Source organism: Orcinus orca, chromosome 8 (assembly GCF_937001465.1).
Source record: "Orcinus orca chromosome 8, mOrcOrc1.1, whole genome shotgun sequence".
Classification (NCBI taxonomy): Eukaryota; Metazoa; Chordata; class Mammalia; order Artiodactyla; family Delphinidae; genus Orcinus; species Orcinus orca.
In genome coordinates, this window is record NC_064566.1 from 103946878 (window position 1) to 103966318 (window position 19441).

Sequence of the window (19441 nt, forward strand, 5' to 3'; positions counted from 1 at the left end):
GCATTTGTGTCTTTCATAGCATCCTATATTTGACACTATAATAGATCTGTGAATTGGGTACCTGACACTGGAATCACATAGAGACTCGTGGAATATCAGAGGTGAAAGGAGCCTGAAGATTAAAATGCCTCACGTTGTAAAATAAAGAAACTGAGGCCCAAAGAGGTGAAGTGATTTGCGAAAAGCCACACGGCTGGCTTATGGGAGAACTAGAGCTACCATCCCAGACTCCCAAGTTGCTTGACCAAACGTTCCCTGTGGGGGATCTACTTAATTAAGGCAGAGGAACTGTTAAAACCATGGAATTGGAGACTCTTAGTATGGAAGGAGAACCTAGAGACATCTAGGTCTACAACATCCTCCTGTAACATCTCAGTCTTATGATTACCTCACCTCCACTTGAATACCTACAGCAACGGGGAGTTCACTACCTGGCTAGGCTCAATTCCACCATGTGAGCCAAAGTCCCCCTCCCTGTATCTTCCATTCAAGCTTTCCAGTTTGCCCTCAGGAGAGGTCTTCCTCCCATTCTCTGTGAAGGTCCTTCATGTACCTAAAGACAGCTGTTGTGCCCCTTCCAAGCCCAGCTTGGTCTTCTCTGTGGGACAGAGCTAAGAGTGAGCTCCAAACAAGCCATTGCTTTGGGATGGACAGACATTGTTTTCCATCTCCATAAGCGAGAGAAAGTTGACCTACATTTCCTCAGGAAGGCTGAGAATTTGCTGACTGTGAAACACAAGTCAGACAAAGAGGACTTGACATAGGGGATTTAAAGAATCCCCAACAACAACGAAATTAGACATTACCTGCCCAAAATATTTTAGTTGTCATACCGTGTGGATAAACAGGGGTAGACTAAGAGGGCTTAAGGACTCTTCAAGTTAATTTGTGGTTGTAAGCAAAACCCCCAAAATCGTGTCGATTTTTAAAATTATAATTATGAAAATTGTAAAGTATCAAACTTACGATAGCATGGCCAAGTTGCGATCCAGGTCTCCACCGTGATTCCCTCGCCTGACAAAAAGAAGATAAACCTCACATAAGTCAATATTGCCAAGATTTCTTTTATGGCTAAACAATTACATAAGTTTTAAGTAAACTGAGATATTAAGAAGAATCATTTCATAGCTAAAATCCAAATTCTGGTTGCTGTTGACATTTCCAAGCTTAAAATCAGAGAAGCTTATTCTAGAAGGGAACTGGGGAATCCAGGAACCCAACCCATCATTTTGCAGATGAGAAAACCGATACCCAGAGATTGTCCAATGAGTTATTTAGTTTATAACTTTGCTGGGCTAGAACCCAGGCTGCTTGATTTCTGGGCATGTGTTTCTGCTACATCAGAAAAAGAGAGACGTGTAAAGTTGTCAGTAATAGTTAGAGCTATTAAAGTCCAGTCATCATTAGACTTCTTTAAGCCCATTTAATAAGCCATACTTCACCTTCTTCATGACGATTGAATATTAGCTAGCTCCCTTCCAAGTGGTTTTACTATTCTGTTTTAGGTAATGACAGCATTACCTACAAATTTTAGACACCAAGTATGAAAAAATGATACTATTTCACGTTGTTTCTGTAATTACGGGGATAAAGACAGTAACTGGTCAAGATCTTTGAGGTCTGCAAAAAAAGGCAGTGCAATTTTCTGAAATCAGGCTTTCCTATGATATTGAAATAAAAGTGTAAACCCTTGGGGTATTGTCATTGTTAATGCTGTTGATTCTATCTTTTTAATAACAGTGAAGCAAATTTCCTTTCTTGTTTCCTTAGATCCATATCAGATCCTGGGCCCGACCAGCAGTCGCCTAGCCAATCCCGGTGAGTTTCCTTTGACCTGAGAGGTCGTCTTCCAGAATGTTCCATAGCTTTGTGTGGTCACAGGGACCTCCTAGGTGTCCTCAGTTCAGATACCTGACCTGGGAGTAGCATGTACTTCTTTCCTTGAAATGTTCGACCCCTGTTTCTCTGGTGCACACAGGAGAGGACAGGACTTGTCATGATGGTGATAATGTCCGTTAGCTGGAGATGCTTCTGGACAACAAACATTTTAGCCCTGTGTATCTGCACTGAGGTTGAGATAAGTTTCAGTAGGGAAAGATGGGGGGTGGGGTACCAGGAAACAGTTCCAGCCAGCTCACAGCAATCTTCCTCACGTAAGTGAATACATATTCCAAAGGCTCTTTAGTCTTGACTTTAGAAAGTATTGCAGCGTTATCTGGCTACATGAAAGAGGTTGCAACTAAAATAAACTTGACAGTGTATTTTAAGGGTCTGTGATTAAGCTAACTCTCAAGCGAGCTCTAAACGAAACTCACCTCCTGTGTGAGCTAATAGGCCCTTGCAATAGTGAGACGGGCACCCAGGGAATTCCTGCTGCCTGTGTCTCCAGGCCGGTCCTGCTCAGAAGGCTGGGAACGCACCAGCTCCCTCTCCTCTGGTTTCCTCTCTGCCCAAGTTCTTCTCTGTAGAGCTTAGAGCCAAGAGCCAAGCACGAGGGCTTAAGGAACAGTCCAGGTCCCATCAGCCTAAAGCGTTGTCACACCTTCCCCCCGGGACCCTGAGGGACTTCAGCACTGAGTAAAGAGAAGACAGTGATTCAGGCCTTTATAGAGGAAGAGAGTCAGCACCTTGCCCAGAAGGGTGGGGAGTGGCTGGCCCAAAACCACACAGCTGGTTCTGGGCGAACGTCACCTGGCCCGGGGCAGATTAGCTTACCATCTAACCTTGCTGATCACACCAGCGTCAGGGGCCAGTGGGCTCTGACCGTAAAAATAAATCAAGGGATTCTTAACCAGGGTGAGAGGACCCTTGCACTTCGGAAATTAGGTTCTGACTTCCCAGGCTGAGCCTCTGTTTCCTCCTGTCTGCCTCGCTGCCTGCAGGGAGCGGGCAGATCCAGCTGTGGCAGTTCCTTCTGGAGTTACTGTCGGACAGCGCCAACGCCAGCTGCATCACCTGGGAGGGGACCAACGGGGAGTTCAAAATGACGGACCCCGATGAGGTGGCCAGGCGCTGGGGGGAGCGGAAGAGCAAACCCAACATGAATTACGACAAGCTGAGCCGAGCCCTCCGATACTACTACGATAAAAACATTATGACCAAAGTGCACGGCAAGAGGTATGCCTACAAATTTGACTTCCACGGCATCGCCCAGGCCCTGCAGCCACATCCCACCGAGTCGTCCATGTACAAGTACCCTTCGGATATCTCCTACATGCCCTCCTACCACACCCACCAGCAGAAGGTGAACTTTGTCCCTCCCCCCCCGTCCTCCATGCCGGTCACTTCCTCTAGCCTCTTTGGAGCAGCGTCACAGTACTGGACCTCCCCCACGGGTGGCATCTACCCCAACCCCAATGTCCCCCGCCACCCAAACACCCACGTGCCCTCACACTTAGGCAGCTACTACTAGACGCTTCATCACCGGTGGCCTTCTCGCTGAAGTCCCCTTCCTCACACTTCTTGTTGGACATACGTGGCCTTGAAGAGAAAACAAAACTGGATGCTCTCTCTTGTTGGATAGAACTTGTGTACCTGTTCTTTAAAAACGATTCTTTTTTTTTTTTTTTTTTAACGTTGGTAACTCCTGCTTCCTCTACCTTGAACAAAGAGATGGATAATTCCATGGGCCAGTATGCCAGTTGGGAGTCTCAGTCTCCTGTCAGCCTACGAGTTGAATATTTAGATTACTGGAATAGTTGTGTCATGGTTCTGGGAAAGAAACTGTAGATTTATATTTTTAGGACCAAAGCAGTTACTTATCGACACACGGGTCTCATCTTGGACCTTGAAGGGTTCATAGGATAAAGAATCATGGACTTAACCAGTTATGCTCTGGTTTGAGACTTAGTGAAAATAGAGGCAGGAAGCTTATCATCTTATCTTAGGAAGACCTAACTCAGTGGATAGCAAACTGGAACATTGATTGTAAGGCTAGTGAAGTTTTCACCCAACTGGAATTTCAGAGAAAGAACAAGTGTGTATTTAAGAAGCCACGGGCATTGCAAAATCTTTCTCAGTGGGCAGTAAATATGCACTAGGCTGACCATTCTCTCTGGAAATAGTCAAGATATGAACTAAGAAATGTTAATGCAAATGCAGACATTCCTGAAAGCCAGAGAGTTAAATAACTTTTTTTTTTTTTTTAAATAATGACAGTGGGTCCCAGAACTTTGAAAAGTCCTAGGGATTTCTAAACACAAACAGATTCGCAAGTGCTGTGCGCTTGTCAGATCAGTCCAGGGTCCACCAACCAGAAGGCAACTTACTGTATAAATTATGCAGAGTTATTTTCCTATATCTCGCAGTATTAAAAATAAATAATTAAAAAGTGAAAAAGAGTAAAGAAACGAGTTGACCTCGGTCACAAATACAATGTTACTATCAAATCAGTCGTTATTTTTTTTTAATGTAATTTGTACATCTTTTGTCAATCTGTACATTTGAGCTGTTTGTATGTTTTTTATAGCTGGTTTTTAAAAAAGCATAATGTGACTTATTGCGGAAAAGAACACAGGACGTTCAAGTCACTGACTTACTAGAAAGAGAACCACTGGTGTTGTTATTTAACAAGTGAGCAGAAGCAAATCAAGGCAAACTCTTTAAACCATTCCTGCTTTGGAGATGTTTGTAAATAACCGAACTGCAACAATCATAACTTGGAAAAGAACAACCAAACTTTCCCTTGTGCGTACAAGGGATCTTCCTGCCTTATATATGCAATATATTTTTTAGATATTAAAATATATATAATTTTGCAGGTAATCATTGACTTTTTTAAACTATATTAAGTGTTAAGCTGACAACTGTCAATGAAGACTATGTTGTACAATAATTTGACTAAATAAATTGTGCCTTTTTCTCTCAGAACCGAGGACACCGTCTTCTTATTCACAACCAGCATTCTCTCCCCTGCCCCCCTCAGGTCCAAGGGTTTTCCCAGGGGAAGTTTCCTATTGACGTCTTCTGGCACCATGAAAACTTTTTCACATGTACATACAGCAGAAAGTATAGGATCAATTCGGTTTTTATTGTTGTTTGTATTAGTCAGGGTTCTCCAGAGAAACAGAACCAATGGGATTTATACGGAGATTTACTATGAGGACTCGACTCATGTGATTCTAGAGGCTGAGAAGTCCCCCGGTCTGCAAGCTGGACACCCAGGAAAGCCAGTGGTGTGTAACTCTAGGCAACTAGGGAAACTAGCTGATGGTGTAAATCCCAGTTCAAGGGCAGGAGAAAAGTCCCACCTCAAGCAGGGAGCCAGGGGTGAATTCCTCCTTCCTCTGCTCTTTGCTCTATTTCAGACCCTCCGTGATTGGATGAGGTGCTCTGGCCGGCGTTGGAGAGGGGAGTCTACTTCACTGAGTCCACACATTCAATGCTAATCTCATTCAGAAACACCCTCACTTACATACCCGGAAATACTGTTTAATATTGGCCACCGTCAAAATGATACTTAAAATTAACCTTCACGTTGTGCCTAATGTTTGCAGAGATTTTTTTTTAATATTATTTAAATCTTCCTCCAGCCTAAAAGGGTTTTATAGGATGACAGCCAAGGCCATGGAGAGTCTGCGTCCAAGAACCAGAAGAAAGCAATCAGGTCCATCCAGGATAGACCTCATCCATTGGACTTCACTCTTGCATCCACTGAGCACCTCAAACCCAAGTGGCCACCCCCCTGATACTCCAGCAGAGAATCAGACGGCCCAGCTGCCTCTGGTCCTGTACCAGGAGCTCATGGCCCATGTGGATTTTTAAGATCTTTTTTCTTCCCAAGGAAGAAACCAGCCTCAAATCGTTTCACTGTTAGTTAGCTCATTTTCATTTCCTCTATTTTATAATGAAAACGAAGGAGGTTTGGAAAGTCCTTGATGTTGTGAGAAATTAGACTCACAACATTGATCACCCTGTAATCTTCCCTGGGTGACAGTGAGTACCTTCTAGACAATTTGTCTACCTAAACGAAAGGAGACATGTCCCAGTTAAATTTTTTAACTTGCACCCTGCCATTAAAAAACGTAAGCAGGGCTTCCCTGGTGGCGCAGTGGTTGAGAGTCCGCCTGCCGATGCAGGGGACACGGGTTCGTGCCCCGGTCTGGGAAGATCCCACATGCCGCGGAGCGGCTGGGCCCGTGAGCCACGGCCGCTGAGCCTGCGCGTCTGGAGCCTGTGCTCCGCAACAGGAGAGGCCACAACAGTGAGAGGCCCGCATACAGCAAAAACAAAAACAAAAAACCAAAAAATGTAAGCAAATATTCTCAGTGTATGCACATTAATTTATAAAGCATATATAAAACTGTTACATTATTATTATCTACCTTATAAAACAAACACAAAATAAACAAGTTTAAAGAGTGATATAAAAATAAATTGTAACTGAAATTCTAATGGTTTCTTCCTACTTTCATTGTATTGCATATCTCCCACTGTCAACACTCAATAAGAATGTTAGTCTTTAGAGGAATAAATATGTATGTATACACCTGTATGTGTTTTCTAGTGGACTTCTAAGAAAGAAGAAAATAAAAATTTGATATAAGTGGCCTAAGCATAGAAAGAGAAATGATAAAGGCCAGGGATGTTTAAGAATTGTCTAGCTGGATTCTTTTGCAAATCTTTTTCTCAGCCAAGTAATTTTCCCATCAATTTTGAAATCTGCTAAGTAGTCATTTGGGGAAACAGAGGCACATACCTCTGACTGCTGTGAGAAGGATGGGATGCTGAGACCCTGGAGAGGTCACCCTTTTAAGAGGTTTTCTTAGTATGTCCTATTCAAGCACTGGCTAAGACCTTTACAAGGTCTTGGAACTTTGACCAAATATTGCCCCTAGAACTCATCCCCCCATGATTTATTCCACATTTAGGAAGCTGGTCCACTCGTAACAGGACCTGGACACCATTTCCTCCTTAGAAGCATTTGTATGGAGTGAGGGCTGACAGTTAGTCCCTGTAATACTCAGATTTAGGGTTTGCTCACTTACTCCAAGGCAGCCAGCTGACTCGTCACAGAGGACACACACGATCTTCACCATCCTGGCTGCTAGCCCAATCTTTCCCCCTCTCAACCATTCTGTACCGAGGCCATGAAGTGCATTCAGTCTAACAAACGGCACGCCAAGCAGAGCGGAGCATGGCAAGCCTGTGGGCAGTTCTAATGGAAATCGTCTCCCCCACAGTTTAAGATGCTACTCAACAGCCCTTTTGAGCAGGCAGTCATTGTGTGTGTGTGTGTGTGTGTGTGCCAAAAAATATCGTTGACTCCCATGCAAGGAAAGCTGTATTTTCCAATCTGTTGTTTTACAACATTGTTAATGGTCAATGACCACTAGGAAGGTAATAACACCTAAAATGATCATTATTTTATTAAACCAATGACATGTACATGCAACTGAACCATCTATGTGTACAATGTTTATTTAGGCCATGAGTCATGCATAAAGTGTGGGCCCTCACACAGGTTATCACTAGCTTAGACCAAACGAGAACGTGAGGTTCCAGCACTCTCAGGTGGAAGAGAACATCTGACTCTGCACTAAGCCAGGGAGCTGCCAGGCCAAGGCGATGGCTGGTGAGGAAATTAGAGAAAAGCAAAACAAAACAACGTGAGTGCTGTCCTTAAGTGGTCTGGGGGCTTGGTTTCACACTCTACTTCCTCTAAAATCTATTATTAACACCCATTATGTAAACATGTTACCTTAGAAGCTATTGAAAAGGTACCACTTTGGGAAGCAACCCTCCGGCAAGGCTCTTCTGCTGCTGAGCCCTGCTCCACACCTAGCCGGGGAGCTGCTCCCCACCCCCCCACCGCCCGCAGGTCTCCCTTTCATCAACAGCAGTGATGAGGCAATAAATGGTGCTTAGTCTCTTTGGAAGGAGAGGGGAGACAATAAAGAACTGGAATGGGGGGCAGGAGACGGGGTCCTGGTGCACAAACAGAGGCTTCAACTCTTCTCATCCAAGAAGGACTCTGAGTTTTGCAAAAAGCACACTGGCCACTTCATTCTACAGAAAAGCTACTGAAATCGACACTGCATTCCTTCACCCAGGGAGTCTGGCTGAAGGATTCTGAAAGGTCGGCTGATTTCAAGACTACAAATCCCAGCCTCCCTTGGGGGACGGACACTTCTGAGAGGAAGTGATTTAGCCAGTCAAACCTCTAGGGTTTCAGCCAATTGAGAAAGGGGATGGAGGGAAGCTTTGAAAAGGAATGTCTGCTCAGCTCACACGCCTGGGGTCTGTCTCCCTCTCTCACTCTTACTTGGCCTCCACTGTAATTGTTTCAGTCTGTCTGAGCTGGTAAATTCCTAAGCTCATAGTCAATTTACACTTAGCTTAAAAGCTCTAGGGGGAAACAGAAAAAGTTTCCAGGGAGACCACTCACCTACCATGGCTCAACTAACCCTCTGGATTTTAACTGTTACCTCATGTGTTTTCTTAGTGGGAGGAGAGAGGCAATTTAGGCAGATAAATGAGCAGGGATGTAACTCCAGAGGCCCTGGGTTCAAATTCTGGCCCTTCCACCTACTGGGCAACTTATCTGCACCTACGGACTGGGGAGCTGAGTAATAAGTCCCGCAAGAGTTCCTGTGAGCTATTAGATGACACACATGGAAAACCCTTTACAAAATACTGTACAGGAAGTATATATGCATAAATAAAATCATGTATATAATATAAAATGTATATATATATATATATATATATATAAATATATATATATATAATGACTGTTACCTGTTAGTGTTTGCTAAGTTTCTCCAAGAACTTTTATTAAGTCCTTGGTAACCAGAGAGCACTCTGTCTGGGGGGTGCAATACAGTGTAGGTTTTGTTTTACAGTCAGAAAGGCATTTTCCAAATGAGTGAAAAGTGGGAGTACATTGGATTTTCCCCATCCCCGGCTCTCGCCACACCCCACTTGGCCTCCTGCCTTCCACTGGTTCTGTGTACCCCTAAAGCCCAGCAGACCAGGCTTACACGCTGCAGAACGCTGCAAAGGAGATTGTTGTGAAGGAATGCTAAAAATGCACTTTTGTCAGAAATGCTGTGTGGGGTTTTCAAATCAGCTAAGAAATAGAGGCTGGGAGCTGGGATTTTATGCCTAGTAAGCTTGAATCCAGATTTTTTTGCAGACCCAAAGAGCCTGTAAGCTCCAGGAGAGAAGAGCCTCTGTTTCGTTTGCTGCCTTCCTGGCCACACAGCAGTTAGTCAGTAACTATATGCTGAGTGGATATGTAAAGAACAGGGATGCAGTCAGCGCGGTCTGAACATAAGCCCAGCATTTACACCTCCCTAATTATAACTACTGTCTTTGAGCTTGATTCCCATCTGTAAAATGAGGATTATAGTCACAACCGCACAATGTTATGACAGGAGTTAAGTATGAGACTGTAAGTAAAAATGCTGTGTATGTTGAAAAGAAGGACAGAAGTACCAGATACTGTCTTAGTTGATGAGCAGTCCCTCTTTATCATTCAAAACTCTGTCCTGGTCTCTGCTCTCTCATCCTAAGACAGAGGAGTCAATCGTACTCCTCCATTCTTTCACATGTTGCAAATATACCTTTTTAACTTAAAAAGTTACAAAAGCTTGAGACAGTCACAAACGTACAGAAAAGTTGGAACTGCACAAAGAACATTTTTAGGGAACCATGTGAGTGAGTTGCCAACCTGATGCCCCATCACCACCAAATATTAGTGTGTGTTTCCTATAAACAACAACGTTCTGCCACGTGATCTGGGACAATCACAACAATAAGAAAATGAACATGGGCAGACAGCCACGTAATCCCCAGGCACCACTCACGCTTCACTAGTTGCCCTGTTATGTCTCGTCTTTGCAAAAGGATCTCATCCAGAATCACATATTACATTTAGTTGTCACATCCCTTTAGTCTGGGACACTCCCAACTTTCCTTAACTTCCAGGACTCTTGACAACTTTGAATATTATAGGCCAGTTATTTTGCAGAATGGCCGTCAATCTGGGGCTGTCTGGTGTTTCATGATTAGATGTTAGGCATCTCCGACATCACAGAGTTGATGCTGCTGCCTCCTCCTTGCCTCTGACAATTTCAGTGTACCCCAGGACTGACGGTGTTCATTTCGATGATGTGATTAGGGTATGGTGTCTGCCAGGCTTCTCCACTGTAAGGTTACTCTTTTCCCCTTTGTAATTAATAAGTATTTTGTGGGGAGGTACTTTGAAATTAGGTAAATATTCCATTCATCATCAGATTTCAATAAATTCATTCATTTATTTATGTCTCTAAAGATGGGTGTTTTCCTATTTTATTCAGTGGGTATGACAGTTCTTACAATTATTTATTTGGATGATTACATTGTCCCCATGGGAGGTCATTCAAGCTGGCCTCCATGTCCTTTGATGCGTTCCCCTCAGTCTTTGAGCGCTGTCTTGCTTTCTCCCCCAGTTACATATTTGAGGCTCCCTGTTTCAGCTCTGGAGTCATTCATTTCTCCAAATATCACTGGTTCTTTTTAGTGGAAAATGATATTTAGAAGCCAATATCAGGGTGCTGGATGTGCTCATTGCCATTGCAATGTTGTTGCTCCCAAGACCTCTCAAGTGGACAGAGCTAGGAAGCCTATGTGTATATATGCATATACATCATGTATACATACATAGACTTTTATATACATGCATGCGTTGTGTGAATCAGAGTTCTCCAGAGAAACAGAACCAAGAAAATATAAATAGATAGATAGATGGATAGATAGATGATAGATAGATAGATAGATATAAGAAGAGATTAATTATAGGAGTTGGCTCACACAATTACAGAGGCCAAGAAGACCCACAGTCTGCTGTCTGCAAGCTCAAGAACACATAGTGTAATTCAGTCTGAGTGAGTCTAAAGGCTCGAAAATGACGGGTGGGCGAGGCCAGTGGTGTTGCATCCCAGTCTGACTGAGGAAACCCAAGAACAAGGAGCACCAACGTCTCCTTGGGCAGAAGAAGGTGGACACCAACGTCTCCAAGGGCAGAAGAAGGTGGACATCTCAGCTCAAGCAGAGAAAGAATTCACCCTTTCTGCCCCTTTTGGTTTCACTCAGTTCCTCTCTGGATTGGATGGTGCCCACCCACCTTAGCGTGGGGGGATCTTCTTTACTCAGTTTACTGTTTCAAATGCAAATCTCTCCCAGAAACACATTCACACCTGGAAATAATATTTTGCCAGCTATCTGGGCATTTCTTAGTCCAATCAAGATGACACATGGGTCTTCCCTGGTGGTGCAGTGGTTAAGAATCCACCTGCCGATGCAGGGGACACAAGTTCAAGCCCTGATCCGGGAAGATCCCATATGCCATGGAGCAAATAAGCCCATGCGCCACAACTACTGAGCCTGCACTCTAGAGCCCATGAGCCACAACTACTAAGCCCGAGTGCCACAACTACTGAAGCCTGCGCGCATAGAGCCCATGCTCCGTAACAAGATAAGCCACCATAATGAGAAGCCCGCGCACCGCAACGAAGAGTAGCCCCCAATCACCGCAACTAGAGAAAGCCTGTGCGCAGAAACGAAGACCCAATGCAGCCAACAAATAAATAAAATAAATAAATTTATTTAAAAAAAGATGACACATGAAATTAGCCGTCTCATATGCATAGACATTTATATCTATAGTTATTTCTATATCTATACACATATCTCAAAAGCCTGGAGTTGACTCAGATGCATCTATTTCCAATCTAACACCACAAGACCCACCCCAGTTTTTTTCCCTTCCCACATTTGTTATTCTCTTGTTCGACAACGAGAAACATGGTTTCCATTATGCATAATATATATACCTACTTATCAATCTTTCTGGATGTAACCAGTCTCCTATCTCTGCTGCACCCCACGTGAGCCCTGCTGTGGTTCTCAATTCCCATCCTGGCTACCCCACTGCATGGACACCCTCCTTACCCTACACCAGGCCATGCCTCCATATGGATGCCTTCCTCTCCCCATTCAAGCTCTGACGTCCTGAGACAGGCCTGGGACTGGCTGGCTGGGACTCCCTCCTATCTGGGACTCCACCCTCAACCCGCTCAAACCTGACTGCTGTGACAGCTGCACCCCTGTCCCCCCCACGGATGCTCTCTTTACTCTGCTCGGACACAAACACCACACTCCAGGACACTCCATCTGGTGCCCCGTTCAGGCCCTGACACCACTGCACTGATACTTACCTTGCTCTGCTCCACCTGTGGCCTCAGGAATAAATACTTCTGGATGGGAAGGAAAGGGGAAGACAGGAAAAGGAAAGAGGGAAAGGAAGGAAAATGGAAAAAGGGAAGATCCATGAACACACAGTGAAGACTGCGTGTATCTCATTGACATGTGTATGTGGTGGATGTGGGTGGGGACAAGGGATTACAAGATTCATTAACTTGTGGTTTTTGCCTGTCTCTGCATTCTCGCATCCAAATGTGTGTGTGTGTGTGTGTGCACAAAAGGGCATGCGCACACACACACACACACACACCCCTGCACTTTTCACGGTGCAGAATTGGAGAACAGTTAGAGAAAGGAGAGAAAGGGATGGAAATTAACTAGAGAGACTACAAGTTAGGAGCTAGTTGGGAATGGGGGATAGATGGAGAAAATGACATTTTAAAATTGTTTGCTAGCTATTTACCATACCTAAGATATGGAAACAACCTAAATGTCCAGTGACAGATGAATGGCTAAAGAAGATATAGTACATATATTCAATGGAATATTACTCAGCCATCAAAAAGAATGAAATAATGCCGTTTGCAGCAACATGGATGGACTTAGAGGTTATCATTCTAAGTGACGTAAGCCAGACAGAGAAAGACAAATATCATATGATATCGCTTATATGTGGAATCTACAATACGACACAGATGAACATAGCTATGAAACAGACTCACAATCTTAGAGAACAGACCTGTGGTTTCCAAGGGGGAGGGGGTGGGGGAGGGAAGGATTAGGAGTTTGGGATTAGTGGTTGCAAACTTGTATATATAGGATGGATAAACAACAAGGTCCTACTGTACAGCACAGGGAACTATATTCAATAGCGTATGATAAACCAGAATGGAAAAGAATATGAAAAAGAATATATATATATGACTGAGTCACTACGTTATATAGCAGAAATTAACACAACATTATAAATCAACTACACTTCAATAAATTTTTTAAAAAATCTTGTGCTGTGTATCCAGGGGAACAATTGGAAGCAGGAGGAGGGACAGGATATGGCTGGTGAGTGTGGAAAAGCAATGCTCTGGGATATGCCTTTAATGTTTTCTGAGAGAAACGGAGGCAAAAATGGCATGACTTTTTATTAATTTTGGTTTTGGGGCAATGCTAAGACACGGCAACTTGAGACCCCAGAATCTATTTGTGCTTGAAGATCTGTGTCCTTCATTAGACTATAAAGACATGAAGGGCAGGAACTGTGTCTAATTCTTTCTTTTTATTCCTAGCACCTAGCAAGCGCCTGGCTTTATAGAAGGATCCGATACATGTCTGTTGTTTGCACCTGCTGGACAGAAACTGTCCAGGCCCACTTGCCCAGCAATTCTGAGAGGCAGGGTGGGAGCCTCTGCTCTGGTTTGTCCCAGAGATACATGGAGAAGATAAAAAACATGGAAGACACAGTTAAAGTATAAGACCAGAGCATTGTTATAATTTGCTAACAATTTCTACCAAGTCAGTGTTTGGTGCCAATTGGTTTCCCCAGAAGATGCAGTATTCCTTTCCCCATTGATTATTGCAGTGCCCGGAGGCCCTGGTTTTCAGAAACGTCTAGTCAAGCATCACATATATTCTAGGAATACTTTCCAGACATCCCAGCTCTTCCTGAAAACTTCCCTTCTTTTGCTCTTTCTCTGTCTTTTTAGGACCTTCTACTTATCTAGCATTTTTCTGAGTAACTCAAAGTTTTGTCTTAAAAAAATAATAATAGAACATATGACCACTAAGAAACCAGTTTGCACCAGACCTCTATCTGAGAACTTCAAAAAGTAGAGAATATGAATTTTCTAGCCACAGATACTTAGTGTGTGAGGAAGAAAAATGAGCTTGCCACTCATTTCTGGAAAGCAAAGCTAATCAAATTGTAGCTTAAACCTGCTTTTAAAAGAGTATTTCTGATGATCTGCAGTCTTTTCCCTTCGCATCGAATCTTTACAAACTTCACTGATTACCTGATCAGAATCCAAGGCACAAAACTCCGATGGATCTAATTTTTCAAGTAGAGGGCTGCCACTTGGGCTCAAAGCCAACCCTGGAAGGTCTGGGGCAAAGGGGAGTGAAGGCGGAGCAGTGGAGCAGAGCAGGAGTTTCCAGCCCCGCAATGAGCCTCGTGGCCAAAGACACAGTCATCCCCTAAGCGGCTCTGCATGGTCAGAAGAATGTGTCCCTAAAGAAGCAAGCCCTTCACCTCGAGGGGATTTGCCTAAGTCCAAGAGGGAAATCCTGAGTATTTGTAGAGCTTCCAGAAAACTCTCAAGGTTCCATAAACATCACATATGCATTCAGTGTGCACTTAGGTTATATCTTACTTGGCAAGAAATACTCGTTTTCAGGACATCAGTTTTTCAGTCTGTTGAGAGTTCATTGCAAACGGCCCCACAGCTTTGCATTAGCAAATGCCCAAAAGGCAATGGAGGGAAAACTGGAGTCAAAACTATGGCCTCAAAACTCACATGCAGTAAGGTCCCTGGAGGAAACCCTTTCCGCCTCCAGCGTTTTGGGTAATCAGGGCAGATGGATAGATGTCCTTTAAGTATGAGGGCTTGCTGGATTTCCTGGGAGAAACTGTGACAAAAAGACAGGGGGACCGACGCTTGGTTTCCAGGACATAAGTTAAACAATCTTAATGCAAAAATACTAGTTTACTCAGAGTCAGTATCTTTAGAAGGTGAAAACCGTCCCTAGCTAAATCTTCAGCCATCTTGGTCTTTTGAGAAAAAATGGAAAGATTGGCCTAATCATGGAATTTCCTGGTCTTAGCGGATTTACAACCAAAGATTCAGCGGATGACCCAGGTCATAACTGCTGGCTGCACCGCAAATTCAATTATCCCAAATTCCGACACACCAGCCTCCTTCCTGTCCCTCGCCCCTTTCTTATCATAATCTTTCCTGGGCCATCAACCCCCCACTAGCTTGTCTGAATCCAGGTTTAATCTCAGCAAACTCGGAGCTAGGAATCAACACTGAGGACATCTCATCAGAGGGAGAAGGCCACATTCTTGATGACGAGTGGTGACATAAACGCAGCCCCAGCCTGGCCCAACCAGTGCAAAGATGAAGTAAATCAGTCTATCCCCTCTTTCCAGCCACATCCGAGTACGGAGAAGGCAGCACCAGGATACGAGAAGCTATTTTTCAAGATTTTACAGCAGGTCTTCTGACAGCATGGAGGCCTTTACTAACTGACAGAGAGGGAAAACTCTTGAAACAGTTTTACCTGCTGAGGTTTTAACACCATCGCGCACACTCATCCTACCCTTGGTCTGCCCTTCCCCTCTCCCCAGCCTGGCCACATATGGCTGAAGAGCCTCCCTGCAGTGTTTAGACAGCTTGCAGGGAAGGTGGGCTCTGTGAGTCGTAAGAGGCAGGCAGCCACTCAGGCTTCCTGGAGAACTGGGCATTGACTGTAAAACACCCATGGGTGCTGGGGGAGATGGAGACCTTTTAAAAATGGACAGACAGCCTCCTGGAGCCGGAACAAGAAAGCTACTGGGGACCCAGGGGTGTGAGGGAGAACGCACCTATGTTCCTACGGCTAAGACACACTCCCCACATCCTCCCACCCGTCCTCCCACCACCACGGGCCTCAAACCCTACATCTAACCCAGTTAAAACGTTTGAGAGAGAAGGTTTGCCAAGCGAATTACTGTCACCTAACTCTGACCCCTCGAGGTCCATCCAGTTGAATTCTGTGCACTGGCTGTCCTCAACTCAGGGCTCAGGGCCCAGGGGCGGCAGCTGGGAGAGGGGGGCGTCACCTATTCCGGATCAGCCCAGCTTCTCCCCAGTGGAGCTGAGGGCACGGCAGGCACCCAGACTGGCCAGCCTAGGCCATCCCTACCGACAGAGTGAGGACGACCCCGAGTGCGGGACCACCCCAAGTAGCGTCTCCTGTGGAAGGAATCCCAGGCCCCAGCTACCAGAACTTATTTGGTCTCCAGTCTGTGCCCCCAAATCTTAAATTATGTTATGGAAACCCTAAAATTGTCATATTACAAAAAGATACTGCACCTCCACCGGGCCCAGACTGTTAAGTCTGGTTACGTGCCGTGGTTCCATGGCATTTGGGGCAGGGAGGAACTAATACTGATGGATGTGTGGTCTCAGTTTTTATTTAACCCTCATGACAACCCAAGAGATGGACGTTATCCAGCCCAATTCCTTTTCAAGGATTCCGAGGCTTTGAAATTCGTTAGTAGGTGGACTTGGACTCTGGCCTGCTGGGTCCACCCCTGAGATATCCGGAGCTCACAGCACCTCCTGAGTCTCCTTGGGGTTTTCCACCTGCGTGAACTCATCTCCTGACACCTGTCGTGGAGGGGACAAACTGGCCCAGCGGGAGAGCTGCTTCCATCTCAGAGCTGACACATGAAGCACTTTACAGCTTTCAAAATACCTATTCACATGCTTCCTTTCTCCTGTACATCACTAAGTGTTTCACCTGTTGATTCGTCTGGCTCTCCGTGCAGGAAGGTCAGCTCCCTGAGGGCAGGGTCCCTGTGTTCTGTCTCCTGTTGCATCCCAGCGCTGGGAACCCCTGGGTGCTCAGCGTGCACCCCTGCAGCAAGAGCTGCCCCAAGAGAGGTCCGGGGTCGGATGCTCACTTTGCAGGTAAGGCGCGGGAAGCCTCACACTGCGGCATCCCCGAACCCTCATTTGACAAGTTAGATGCTCTTTGGGGCGGAAGAGGAAGCTGCTGTCGGAGTTTCTAGAAGTTTACCTCCGCAGCAAGACTTGGCCACCGAAGAAAGAATTGGAATTTGTTTTGAGAAAGGTCCCTGGAAGCCCTCCCCACGCCCCCCCTCCCCCGGGCAGCCCCACCCCCAGCCAGGGTAGAGAGCCAGGTCTGAGCGGAGCCGGCCACCTGGCAGCCTCGCCCAGCTCTGGCCTGACCACCCAGGCCCGCGGGCTCCCCCCCCTCCCCCCTGCCCCTACCCGGTCCCCCTCCGGCCCGCCCGCCGTGAATCCAGCCCATTTACAATTCCCTTTGAAAAGGTCTCTGTTTGGGTGAGCTCCTTAGGCTCTGCCTAGAGAGCGGCAGATTATCTGAAAATAGGTGTTATTGATCACAACCAGGTGGTCTTTGTGGAAAGGGGTCCACTTGAACCAAAATAAATATTTGCCGCACAAAGAACAAGCCGGGCCCTGTTGAGGGCAGGGCGCTGCCGGCCTCTCCGGCCTCCACGGCCGCGGGCGCGTCGGGCGCAAACCCGGATTGTGTTTCTCCAATTAGGACGGGGCCGCGCGGGGGGCGGCCGAGGGCAGCACAAAGGGCCGCCGGTTCCCCTGCCAGAGGCTCGCGGCCCGGCCCGGCTGCAGGCCCCAAGCCTGCCCGGGCCTGGGAATTATATTTTCTTTGGCTTGCCGGTGCGCTCCTTATTCTTTCTTTCTTTTCCCTCTGTTTTATTTGTATTTTCAAGTTGCCGGCCGGGCTGGATGCTGGCCATCCACCCCGCTGCCTTGGAGCGCGGGCGGGCAGACAGCCGGAGCCGCTCCGGGAGGCGCCGGGGGCCGCGTGAGTGCCAGGCTGCGCCCCTGCCCGGCGGGGCAGCGGGGATCCGGCTCCACCGTGAGGCCCTCCCCGGTCCAGCCTCATGTGACCTGGCAGTGATAAAGTGGCTTTCTTAGAAAGATAATGTTGATTCGAGGGGAGACCTGGTGTGTGGGGGGGCGCAAATCAGGAGGAAGCCGAAACCTCGTCTGACCCTTCGTGGGTCCCCTCTCGCCCATTCTACGCGCAAACGCTGCCCGGCCTCCCGCCCAGGGTCAGCACTGACATCCCCTCAGGGGCGCTCCTGCGCGTTCCCACTCCCTCCCCCAGCCTCTGAGAAGTCTTCACGTGCATCTGCAGATCGCAAAGCTCACCTTCTTCCCAAGGCCAGCGGCGGCTGGGTGGGTGAGGGGAGCTATGGAGGAAAGCGGGGCCGCTGCTTAGTCCATGTGGGGAGACCGGAGCCTACGGCCATAACCAACCTCTGGAAGAGGCTTTGAGGAGGCCGCCCCCGGCAGCCAGAGGGGGTTATCCAAAGCCAAGGGTGGAAGGCTGGGCCCTGAAAACGGTATGGGGCATAGGAAGCAGGAACCGTCTAACTCAGAGGGATTCTGGAAGACAGAACGGCCGGGGGCAGAAAATGAGAGGCAAGGGAATAAGCTAAGGACACAGAAAGGAGATGCAGTAAACCTATCCTGTCCGGGTCAGATGACAGGAGGGCAGGGTGCTGTCAAGAGGCAAGAGGGGATCCAGAAAGAGCTCCCCAGCTATGGAGGCGGGTACAGACCTGGCACCGCCCTCCCGCTCAGCCACAGACCCTCCCCCACCCCGGGAGGCCCTCACTTCGCTGGAGAAGACCTTTCTGGGGGCTGCTTTTGAGCGGATGGTCCGTTTGCTGGCAGGACGCTAGGTGTGCTCAGGTAGAATTTTAAGACAGTGGTGTCTACTTCAGAACATCTCTGTCTCTCTGGCAGTGATTTCCTCTCCTCCCCAGATCAAAGCAAGAGCTACCATTAAGGCCAACGTGGCGTCAGCAGCAGGCCAGCCCCCGTAGAGCTAGGACGGCTTCGCCACCAGGAGGAACCGGAGCCAGGAAGGATGCCCTGGGGGCCTCGCTGTGCCTGGGGCTCTTCAGCTTTCCCTTGGGAAGCCTCTTCGGAAGGAAATCTTGGCAACCTCGCTGGCTTTCCCTCCAAGCCTAGCGAGGACGGGCTAGTTACAAGTCCTCCCATCCCGGGACCAGAGAGCAGGAATGATCTGCTCCAGGTGAAGACGTCAGCAGGCTTGGCCACTGAGGCAAAGCGGCCACAGTCACCAACGTATGAGCAGGTGACAACCAGAAGCGGAGTTTTTTAGAGCTAAAAATCACCTTTAAGGACATGTCATTAGAAAACCAGTGTCCAGTGCACAGGTCTTTGGAATCACCTAGGGCGTCTAAATGTCCTGATTCCAGAGGTGTGCAGTGGGACCCAGGGATTCTGCATTTATAAGAAGCCCTCTCAGGTGATGCGGACACAGCCCCGCCGGGCAGACAGCCTCAGTTGTATGCTGGTAAATGTTTAATAACCGGCTCTTGAGATGGGGTGGCAGCAGGGGGCCTGATTTGTAGCATTTGTTGGTTTCCAGAGTATAAAGACTTCCACGTGGCCGACTTCAGGCAACCACCGTGAAAGCTCTGAACTCAGAGCCCGGAAGAGATGCGCCCCCT

At 46.9% G+C, this 19441-nt stretch overlaps 1 protein-coding gene across 2 annotated transcripts in view; it reads left to right on the plus strand.

Annotated features, from left to right (window-relative positions):
• Positions 1 to 4869, plus strand: part of FLI1 (Fli-1 proto-oncogene, ETS transcription factor) — a 111920-nt gene extending 107051 nt beyond the window's left edge. For both annotated transcript variants that reach the window (XM_004280476.4, XM_049713604.1), the window contains 2 exons: positions 1771 to 1818; positions 2883 to 4869. In XM_004280476.4, coding sequence (XP_004280524.1) covers positions 1771 to 1818; positions 2883 to 3412 — 578 coding nt within the window. In that variant the 3' untranslated portion in view covers positions 3413 to 4869. The remainder of the gene's footprint in view (positions 1 to 1770; positions 1819 to 2882) is intronic.
• The last annotated feature ends 14572 nt before the right edge of the window (positions 4870 to 19441 follow it).